At 24.8% G+C, this 11578-nt stretch overlaps 2 protein-coding genes across 2 annotated transcripts; both read right to left on the bottom strand.

Annotated features, from left to right (window-relative positions):
- Positions 1-664: 664 nt before the first annotated feature.
- On the bottom strand, positions 665-4215 carry LOC124431514 (odorant receptor 4-like). The gene is made up of 5 exons (XM_046979531.1): positions 3869-4215; positions 3105-3335; positions 1985-2101; positions 1492-1647; positions 665-1061 (listed from the first exon to the last, which is right to left on the bottom strand). The coding sequence occupies exons 1-5, from the start codon at positions 4190-4192 to the stop codon at positions 1011-1013; spliced, it is 879 nt and encodes a 292-aa protein (XP_046835487.1). The 5' UTR covers positions 4193-4215; the 3' UTR covers positions 665-1010.
- A 3968-nt stretch (positions 4216-8183) lies between these two features.
- Positions 8184-9531, bottom strand: LOC124431516 (odorant receptor 2a-like). Its single transcript, XM_046979534.1, has 5 exons — positions 9512-9531; positions 9091-9272; positions 8860-8973; positions 8344-8499; positions 8184-8234 (listed from the first exon to the last, which is right to left on the bottom strand). The coding sequence occupies exons 2-5, from the start codon at positions 9259-9261 to the stop codon at positions 8184-8186; spliced, it is 492 nt and encodes a 163-aa protein (XP_046835490.1). The 5' UTR covers positions 9262-9272; positions 9512-9531.
- Positions 9532-11578: the final 2047 nt, after the last annotated feature.

Below are 11578 nucleotides of genomic sequence, written 5' to 3'. Positions count from 1 at the left end.
ATATACACGGTACTACGAGCATTAGTTATATAAATCTGTGAGATAATAATTTAACGTGACGTACGAACGTTGCGTAAAACAATATCTAATGGTATCTCCTTATAGAATTATTCGTTCCCGTACTTATTGTACTTATTAATCATATTATTTCAATTTGCGTCTATGATAATGATTAGATTTTTATCTATCTTCTGATTATTTATTTTTTTTTTCTTTTTTTATTTCTTTTCCTTACATTCGTTTAATTTTAATTCTTTCTTTCTTTTTTTCTTTTTTTTTTTTTTCTTTTTTTTTTTTTTTTTTCTTTGGATTATTTCAAAAGCATTCCCATTATTAGAAATAGATATAGAAGATTAGAATTATTGGAATCGTTAATTTAAAAATTGCTTGTATTATTAAGTCGTAATAATAATTATTGATATATAACATATACATATACATATATATATATATATATATATATATATATTTATCTCTTTTTTTTTTGGGTTAATTAGAATCAAGTTATTGGAAATAATTACACATTCAAGAATTATTTAATTTTCGACGTGATTGATATGACGATATATCGTCAGAATATTAACTTTCATAATTTGTTGTATGGAAAAAAAAAAAAAGAAAAAAAGAAAAAGAAATAAAGAAAGAAAGAAAGAAAGAGTAAAAGAATAAGATTCAGTATTATCTACGATCTATTAAAACGTCGTAGATATTTCTACAGGAAATATGCTAATGTAATAATCCGTGTAACATTTCATAATCAAAGTATTTGTATTATTATCTTTTTTCTTTCTTTCTTTATTTTTTCCATTGTTTCAAATGAAAATTAAATACGACTATTAAATCCATAATTTAGAGGATACATAATCAGATTTTGTAGAACATCACCTGAGCACATATTCACGCTCACACACACACACACACACACACATATATATATATATATATATATATATATACATATACATGTGTATATTACATACGTAGTAATAATTATTATTAATATCAGCTGATTAATACATCGCAAGAAGAACGGACACGTATGATGCCGAGGCCTTTATAATCTAAAACAAACATAATTCTCAATTATATATTTCGAATAGAGAGAGAGAGAGAGAGAGAGAGAGAGAGAGAGAGAGAGAGAGTGGGGCGAAGAAAAAAAGAAAAAAAAAAAACGAGCCAGCAATGAAAAATTAATTATATACTATAGTGCCGTATTTACCATAAGGTGCATTAAAAGAAAAAGAATCAAGAACAAAAAAAAATATAAATGAATAAATAAATAAAAAAAAACATATATATATACGCAAGTATAAATTTGATTAATTGCAAAATAAAGCTCGTACTTTTGGGATTATCGTGTTATTATGAATGATGGATAATTGCACGGAGGGTCTCGAAAAGATTGGTACAAGAAAACAAAAAAAAGAGAAAAAAGAGAAAATAATCTCAAACAGACCCTTTGATATTAAAATAATTAAATGATAATCTTACAGCAGTGAAACGTTCCAATGATAGTTCCATTATCTTTCCAGCGGTTATAGTTAATTTCTTTTGCGATCGTAATATAACCAATAGTAACAATCGACTCTCGTTTGGCCTTAAATCGTACCATATTGATTCATATGCCACATCGCCGATTAATTTACCCTGAAAATAAACAAATATATATTATATTATAAATATAATGAAGATATATATATATATATATATTTTTTTTTCTCTTTTCGTCTTTTAGTTATTTCATTTTATTTTATTTTTTTTGTTTTTTGTTTTGTTTTCGTTTCGTGTCGTTTCGTTTCGTTTCATTTTCACACGACGAAAGAGAGAAAAAGAAAGAGAGAGAGAGAGAGAGAGAAAGATAGATAGATAGATAGATAGAGAGAGAGAGAGAGAGAAAGAGAGAGAGAGAGAGAACAACTATACGAAGGAAAAGAGTAGAAAAGGACAGACGAATCGCGTCGAATCGATCGTGTCTGGCTCCGACCTTGGCAGTGACGTACTCTCCTGCAAAGCAGATGACAAAGGCCTCGATCACGATCGCCACGTAGAATAGTATCGACTTTGTCAGCCTCGCCGCTTCGATTTCTCCCTCGCTGATTGACTGTAATCGGAATTGCGTTTATTTATTTCTTTTGTTCGTTTGTACGTTCGTTTGTTTGTTTTTTTTTTCTATTTTTTTTTTTTTTTTTTTTTCCTTTTTATTCATTTGTTTTGTCTATTTATCCATTTCTTAATTTTTCTTCGTTTTCTTCTTTTTCTTTTCTTTTCTTTCCTCTTTTTTTTGTCTTCTTTTTTTTTTTGTTTTTCTTTTTTTTTGTTTTTTTTTTTATATTCCCTATCGCAACTCTTCTCTCTTCTTTCATTATTATTCTCTTTTTCTTGTGTATCGTATATCTCATTATTATTTAATATTATTTATTTATTTATTTATTTATTTAACATGTTATTGAATGAGGAATTTAAAATATATTTATATTAAACGTATGTATATATATATATATATATATATATATATATATATATATATATGTATGTATGTATGTATGTATGTATGTATGTATGTATATATATTTTTTTAATTTTATAATAAAAATACATATTGAATTAAATACATTTGCATTAATTTGTATTTTCCTTTTTCTCGGTTTTCTTTCTTCTTTTCATATATATATATATATATATATGTATTTATATTTATAAAAATACATGTTATGTTGAATAACATTTGCATTAAATGCTATTTGAAAAATTTTTTCTTCGTTTCATTTTTTCTTGTACGCGCACGACATTTACATTAAATGCATTTGCAATTTTCTCTTCGTTCTTTTGCCCCCTTCTACCACCGACCACCCACCCATCTACCTCCTTCCCCCCCCCTTCCCATCCGATCCCTTTCCTTCGACGACATTTGCATTAAACAAAAGTTTTTTCTTTCAATTCATTGTAAATCTATTTTTATGACGACGCATTTAATATAAATATATATATATATATATATATGCAAATGTATATTTTTAATTTTGTCGTTTGAACTTTTTTTCTTCCTTTCTTTCTTTTTTTTTTTTTTTTTTTTTTTGTATATAAATATATCAAATGATACTTACGGTAACGATCATAAAGCCAAGACAACAAATGATAAGTACATTAGACATAAATTGCATGAGACTGAAATATGTGAATAGAGATTCTATATTATCCGAGAATAGGATGATCCTTTGATGTTTTGCAATTGCTGTTTTCAATATGGTCAGAGACAAATTTCCTTCTATGTCCTTTTCACTCATGCGTAATAACATTTCACAGAGTATGTCAACCTGACCACCAAGATGAAGTATCTAAAAGATAATAATCTTTAAAATTAATATCTGCTTATATTAAATATTTTAATAATAATAATAATAATAATAATAATAATAATAATAATAATAATAATAATAATAATAATAATAATAATAATAATGATAATAATGATAATGAAAATAATAATAATTTCTTTTAAACGTCTATACAAAAATTATAATATAAGATAAATGGAATTAATTGTGAGAATATTTTTCTTTCCATTTTTTCTTTTTTCTTTCTTTTCTTTTTTGTTTTTTTTTTTTGTTTTTGTTTTTGTTTTTTTTTTTTTTTTTTTTTTTTTCTTTCAATAAATAACAATCAAATCTCTTAAAACCATGAAAAGAAAGAAGAAAAAGAAAAGATAATAATATATAATTCACAAATAATGAATTAATAAATAAATGCAAAAATAATATAATAAATTATACTGTTATAATAATAATTAATAATAATATAAAAATTGTATATTAATATTATAATAATTTATGAATAAATGAATAAATATATAAATAAAAGAATTGCATACCAGTGCAACAATCAGAGAGCTCAAAACGGCTGCCACAGCTGTTGTTAAAAGTTGATGAAAAAATTGCGTTATTATAACAATTTCATATATCGGCGACTTGTTGCTGTTAAAAGGTAAAATCATCTTCAGTAAAAGCTCACGTTCCTCGCCCTCGTCGTAATTACTGTCGCCGATAATGAATGTACCAGTTGCGTAAAAGAATGCAGAAATGCAATAAACGCTGATAATTAAATTCGAAAAACGATGAGCCAATATTATTTTACTTGTCATAGTGCTATGGCCACATTCAATGTCCATAGATTTCTCCCAATCATTTTTCATCATTTCCAAAATCTCGTGGAATGTGCTAAATTAAATCATTAATGCGTAATAATTTTTTTTTTTCTTCGACTATTTTCTTCTTTTCTTTGTAATATTTTCATTACTTTTAATAATCAATTCAATTCAAAATTTTCTTCCTTTTGTCTTTTGCTTTTTTTGTTTATACGTTTTGTTTTTTTGTTTTTTTTTTTTAAATATTTACAAAAATCAAAAATGACAAATAGTAGTTCAATTGCAATTTTATATCATTTGGAAGTAATTGAATTTTATTTTGAGTTTATATTTAAAGCATATTATATTTTCAATTGTTATATATTAAATTGTTATGAAATATTTGAGAAAGTGTTTATCATTAACGCATACAGACACAATAATCAATTTAATATTCATTATAATTAAAACATTTTTATTTCTGATAGATTCAATTAGAAGTAATACTAAGAAATAATAATTGAATTTATTGCAATTATTATATATATATATATATATATAAAATTAATATGATATATAAAAAAAAAAAACATTGAATTTCATTTAATAATCATAAACAGTTATATATAATCCGTATCATTGTCGATAGATATCACGAGATATATTTGAAAAATTAAAATCTTAAAAATTAACAAAATTATTGATAAATTTTTTAATAATTAAAAAATAATTTCCCCCACCCTCTCTCTCTCTCTCCATCTTTTTCTCATTGTCTTCAGGACAATTAACAAAAAAAAAAAAAAAAATAATATTAATAAATAAATAAACGAATGAATAATAAAATCGAAAATATTTGAATGCATTATTTTCTTAAAATTTCTTTCTTTTTTTTTTTTTTTTTTTACACAGAAAATAATTTCATCATTAAATAAACGTAAAAGCACGTTCACATGATCACAAGTATACGTAATAATTAGACATTAATACAATTATATAAATAAGACAAGCGCACAAACAAACACAAGCGAATAGACGCAGAGGCTAACGTAGCTTGATCGTTCAAAAAAATAAAAAATAAAAAAATAAAAAAAAAAATTTTTAAAAATTGAAAATGTAGGAAAGAAATGAAAGAGAAAAAGAAAATCAATAAATAACAAACAATACGGGATATCAATCATCAATGATCAACACATACATACATACATACATACATACATACATACATACATATGTGTATATATATATATATATATATATATATATATATACGTACATAAATAAATAATGTACATATTACAAATGTGTATAAAGAAGACATATATTGATATAAAAAAATCTTACTTATAATTAATCCAAAAAGCGAAGAGCTTCAAGATGGTAATCGTGTATGCCAAAGTAAGACTTACGCTATCCATTATTCTCATAAGTTCCATGAATCCCGAATGTGCAAATAGATAACGAAATTGAAAAGTTTGTACGAGGGATACTGTCACGATCCAAAAGATTCGTGGAAATATCATCATAGAATTAGGCCATACTCCAACACAACGTAATCCTAATTGTACAGCTGGACCGATTGTACTTGTCAACATTTTATCTCTTCTTCGTCTTCTCTTTTTCTCTTATTTTTTTTTTTTATTCTCTCTCTCTCTCTCTCTCTCTCTCTCTCTCTCTCTTTATATATACATATATAAAATAATAATAATAATAATAATAACTATATACACGACATTATTCTGAAGATAATTAAAAAATGTTAGAAAGAATCAATCAGCTGATCGTAAAATAAAACGCGCTTGAAGTAGTTGGTCTGTTAAGTTTCTTTTCTTCTTTTTTTTTTTTTTTTTTTTTTTTTTGTTACTTCTTCTACCTTCTTTATCGTTGAATGATTTCAATGATACTGAACGTTATCGTGATTTATACTTATCCTAAGAGATGGTCTTTTTTTTTTTCTTTTCTTTCTTTCTTGTTCTTTTACTTTTTTTTCTTTCTTTCTTTCTTTCTTTCTTTCTTATTTTTTTTTCAAATGCGCACGACGCACGTTGTCCCACACCAAACCAACACAGTTTATCGATCATTCTCTCTCTCTCTCTCTCTCTCTCTCTCTCTCTCTTTTTCTCTTTCTCTTTCTCTTTCTCTCTCTCTCTCTCTCTCTCTCTCTCTCTCTCTCTCTCTCTCTCTCTCTCTCTCTCTCTCTCTCTCTCTCTCTCTCTCTATTTCTTTTTCTCTGCAATTTCAAGCTATTGCATTATTCATCGAAAACTCCATAGTTTCAACATAAAACAAAGTTTTCTCAAATGATGAAAAAACAGCGAAGAAAGCTCGAAATAAAAAATGCGATGGTTAAGTATAATATTACGAATAAAATATTAAATACGAAGGAGCTCCGGTAGACGTGTCTAGTCTTCTTAGTATCTTTTTTTTTTTCTTTTTATATATATATATATATATATATATATATATATATATATATATATAGATAGATAGATAGATAGAAGGTAGTGAACATTATGCTTGATCGCACTGTAGAGAGAGAGAGAGAGAGAGAGAGAGAGAGAAAGAAATGATCGTTAAAATATGTAATGTTCGGACACTCTTCGTATAATACACGCATATACATAAATATATATATATATATATATATATTTCTATTTTGTATAGAAATTGTCGGAGAGAAGGGAAGAAGAAGAAGAAGAAGAAGAAGAAAAAAAAAGAGGAAGGAGAAAAAAAAGATCGGAAGAATATATGATCGCTCGAAGGAAAATTGTAATTTCTTTTTCCTTTCATTTCTTTCCTTGCTTTTTTTTTTTCTTTTTTTATTTATTTATTTCTTTATTTTTCTTTCTTTCTTTTTTTTTCCCTTTTTCTTTCTTTTTTTTTTTTTGCTTTTGTTAAATAAGCAACGATAGAGGAGAAGAAAAAGAAATTGTGAAATAATGATCCTGCTATTGTGCTTCTTTCTTTCTTATTTTTCTTTTTCTTCTTTTCCTTTTTTTTTTTTTTTTTTTTTTTTTTTTTTTTTTTTTTTTTTTTTTTTTTTTTTTTTTTTAATATATATATATAAATACAAGTGTAGCATCTCAAATTATTGCCTTGAATTCATGTCTCTCGGATTGATAAAAATATTCTCTGTGAAATATTTTATTATTATATATTATATATATATATATATAATATATAATATATATATATAATATATAAAGTAATATATAAATATTTGAATATAGAACTAGTGGTTCAGAAGTTTATAAGTAATTTCTTTTCTTTTTCTCTTCTTTTTTTTTGTAAATTAATTTCTCGGAACTTTTTAAATTAATTTCTTTTTCTTAATAACTTTTGGCCAACCCCCTATATATTATTATATATATATATATATATATATATATATACTATATTATCGTATATATATATATATATATTATTTTTTATGTATTCTTTATCGATATATATATATATATCGACCTTGATCAAACTGAAATAGAATGATTAGAATTAAATTAAGAAAGATGGACTATATGAAATGGGATTGTAAGTATATAAGAAGTATATACTGACCAATATATGCAAGTACATAGATATGGATAGATATCCTATGTATATATGTAATAATAAATTCGTTGTTGAGATCTTCGTGCACGAAGAGAGTAAAATTATACTCTTCAAATATTTAAGAAAGGGAATCCCCTGGAATCAAGTTTGTCAGACAGCATGCAACACCGAATGTTCATTTAATATTTATATACGTACGTTCTAAAAACGTCATTGCATTGTTCAAACAAGTCGAATCATTCTCGATGTATACATGTATTATATTATATGAAAAATAATCATACTTTTATTTATTATTTTTTTAATAAATATAAATAGAAAAAAGGAGAGAAAGAGAGAGAACAAAATATAAAATTATTATTTACTGATTATATATATATATATATATATATATAATAACTTTAATAATATTCTCTTTGTATATATACAGACACATATATTCATATTTTAAAATATTTATCTGTGTAAGTAATAATGTATTTACTATATAAAATGAAAAGATAAAAAATCAATTTTAATAACTCGCATGAAGTACAGAGACGTATGAGGCTGAGGCTTTTAACAACTATAACAGAGAAACGAACAAATGAAACAAACAAATAAGTGAAACAAAAAGGAAATTAATATTTTATAAAATCTAAAGAAAGTCAATTTATATTTTCGAAAAATCTTACTCGTGCGAATCCTTCCAATGATAATTCCATAAATTTGCCCGCGGTGATTTTAAATCGTTTTTGTGATCTAATCATCAAGAACAATAAAGATTTACTTTCATTCGGATCAAGTTCATACCAATTACATTCATAAGCTGCTTTCTCGATAGCTATGCTCTATGAAAATAAATAAATTAATTGATTAATTAATTAATAAGTATATAAATAAATAAAGAAATAAAGAAGTAAATAAATAAAATAAAATGTGAAGAATAATAAAATTAAGAAAAGAAAAGAAAGAAAGGAAAAAAGAAAGAAAATAAGTTCTGGATGATTTTTAAACGCAATTCCTTCTTTTTTTTTTTTTTTTTTTTTCTTTTTTTTCAAAACCCATTCAAATTTCAAAATGCAGCCAAATTCTTATTCTTCCTCTTTTTCTTTTTTCAGATTACAAAAATAAAATTACAAAAAAGCAGCTTGTAAAATTACTTTTTATAAAATTTATTATTATTATTATTATTAACAAAAATTATTTACCTTGGATCTGATAAATTCCCCAGCAAAGCAGAGAACGAAAGCTTCCAAATTCACTAGAATATAATAGGGAATTGTCCTAGCCAATATGACGGACCTTTGTTCAGAATCTAGTGACTTGTTATCAGAGAATATCTTTCAGTAATTTTTTTTTTTTTCTATAATCTTGATTTATATATATATATATATATATATATATATATATATATATATATATATGTTTATGTAGCTTACCGTGACGATTAAAAAACCCAATAATCCGATCACCAAAGTATTCGAAAGAAATTGCATCAATGCAATGTAAGAAAATATATTTTCGATATTTTCAACGAATGTAATAACCCTCTGATGACATTTAATCAACGATTCGAACGTTTTTTTACAGGACAAATGATTCTTCGTCATTTTCGATATTTCTGAAAATTTTTTACAAATTATTTCCACTTGACCGTCTACGTGGAGTATCTAGAAAATGAAATCAAAAAAAAAAAAAAAAAAAAAAAAAGAAAAGAAAGAAATGAAACGAAACAATATAAAAATAATTTTTAAAAATCGTTTGAGTAACAATAGAAAAATAAAAAAGGAAAGAAATAATATCATTGTTCTTAATAATTAATTAATTAAAAAAAAAAAAAAAAAAGAAAATTATTCTCACCAAGGTCACGAGTAAAGCGTTCGTCATACCCGACGTAGAGGCAGCTATGAATTCTTCAAGAAATTGTGCAAAATTGACGAGCTCGTAAATCGGTGATATCATAACGTTGAATGGTAATTCCATTTTAAGTAACAGCTGTTTTTCTTTTGAAAATAGAGCAAACGAAAGGAAGAACGTTACCCCTAAGGAATAAGAACCAACGAAAAAGTTCGAATAACGACGTGATAATGTCACTTTTTTCATCATCGTTACAACATTTTCTTTTTCGATTAGGCACTCTTTCCAATCGTTCGTCATCATTGTTAAAATCTCTCTGAATACTCTGAGAAAAAGAAAAAAACAATCATTGATTGGATCGTATAAATTATTGATAAAACGAAAAAAAAAAAGAAAATATTATTAATCGAAGCATTAAAAGAGAAAATAAAAATATTCACTCAAATTTATATATATATATATATATATATATTTAATTTTTTTAAAATAGATTATATCATATAAAAATGATTGAACTAAAAATTAATTAAATATATCCACACACACACGCGCACATGCACACGCGCGCGTAAAAATAATAATATGAAGAAAGGTGGGATTCAATTTTGAAATAAAAGAAAAATATATATATATATATATATATATATATATATATATATATATATATATATATAAGAAATAATTAAATAAAAAAAATAACGAAATATAACAAAACAAAAAAGAACGAAAATAATAACGAATAATTAAAATAAAAATTAATTAATTATATATATATATATATATAAATTTTTATTTAAAAAGTATAACGCTTACATACCTGTTCTTAATCCAAAGTATTATTAATTTAATAAATAATAAATTGTTAGAAATGGTAATACTTAAACAATCCATCAAACCTGGTAAATCGCTTGTACGTAAGTTTTCTATTAGATAACAAAATTGAAATATTAATGTGATAGACATCGTAAATATCCAAATAATACGATGAACTATGGCGTAATTATAATCGGGCCATAATCCAATGAAACGTAAACTTAATTCGAGCAAACGATTTATCGGGCTTACAGGTAACATCGAATTTTTTTATTTATCCAATTTTCGATAATTGAAAACTTTCACTTTGAATTTACACATACATATGTTAGATATTTATTTATTTATATATTTATTTATTTGTTTTTAATTTTTTGTTTTTCTTTCTTTCTTTTGTTATCACCGTCGGTAAAAGAGTTTCTCGATCATATAAAAAGAAAAAGAAGAAGTAGTAACTCCGATGGAAAGCAAAACGAAACAGAAGTGATACGAAATTTGTTGCATAAACGATGTCCATTCGTTTTCCCCTCCCCTTCCCCGTACAAACATACCCCCATCGCTCGTTTCTCTCTCTCTCTCTCTCTCCTTATATTAAATTGATAGTTTTGCAAGCATGATTATAGTCCAACGTGAAATAAAACCCTGTAAAGAATAAAAAAGAAAAAGAAAAAGAAAAAAAAAATAAAGATGTTATTATGTTGATTTAGAATTGAAAAATGGAAGACAAATAAAATAAGAAGTAAAAGAAATTGGAGAGAGAGAGAGAAAGAGAGAGAGAGAGAGGGAACCCTTCGTGGGTCGAAAATCATTCGATTTAATAATGCAAATGCATATTCATGCGTGTCACACGCAAACTCATCGCTAAGCTTAGTTTTTGTTTTTTCTTTTGCTGAAGTAAGAACGTAAAGAGGAACATTTTTTGTTTCAGGTAAAAATCTTACAGAAGAGAGAAAGAGAAAGAGGGAAGGGGGAGAGGAGGGAGGTTAGGGGAGGTAGGAAATCATAATTTGAATTTCGTGTTAATTAAAATTTCAACGTCGTTTTTTTCTTTTTTTTTTTTTTTTTTTTTTTTTTTGATGAGTTCAACATTCACTGATTAAATTCATTGATTAAATTATAATTATATAAAAAAAAAAAAAAAAAAAAAAAAAAAGAAAAAAAAATAGAACAAAAGACAGAAGAAAATTTAAAAATGATATCAAATTGAATTTCGTTTTAACAAAATTTTCAACATCATTTTCCAGATAAATTCAACGT

This window comes from Vespa crabro, chromosome 21 (genome assembly GCF_910589235.1).
Source record: "Vespa crabro chromosome 21, iyVesCrab1.2, whole genome shotgun sequence".
NCBI lineage: Eukaryota > Metazoa > Arthropoda > Insecta > Hymenoptera > Vespidae > Vespa > Vespa crabro.
Note: the sequence above shows the minus strand (reverse complement) of the source record. Positions and strands in the feature narration are given on the sequence as shown.

What these genes read in the sequence shown, in the direction of transcription:
- LOC124431516 (XM_046979534.1), bottom strand. Translation starts at nt 9,261, where the DNA reads ATGACGAAGAATCATTTGTCCTGTAAAAAAACGTTCGAATCGTTGATT. An exon ending in TGGGTTTTTTAATCGTCACG is followed by an intron (nt 8,974 to 9,090) that starts GTAAGCTACATA and finishes TCTGATAACAAG; the next exon opens with TCACTAGATTCTGAACAAAG. An exon ending in GGGAATTTATCAGATCCAAG is followed by an intron (nt 8,500 to 8,859) that starts GTAAATAATTTT and finishes TTATTTTCATAG; the next exon opens with AGCATAGCTATCGAGAAAGC.
- LOC124431514 (XM_046979531.1), bottom strand. Translation starts at nt 4,192, where the DNA reads ATGATGAAAAATGATTGGGAGAAATCTATGGACATTGAATGTGGCCAT. An exon ending in GCTCTCTGATTGTTGCACTG is followed by an intron (nt 3,336 to 3,868) that starts GTATGCAATTCT and finishes ATTATCTTTTAG; the next exon opens with ATACTTCATCTTGGTGGTCA. An exon ending in CATTGGAACGTTTCACTGCT is followed by an intron (nt 1,062 to 1,491) that starts GTAAGATTATCA and finishes TGTTTGTTTTAG; the next exon opens with ATTATAAAGGCCTCGGCATC.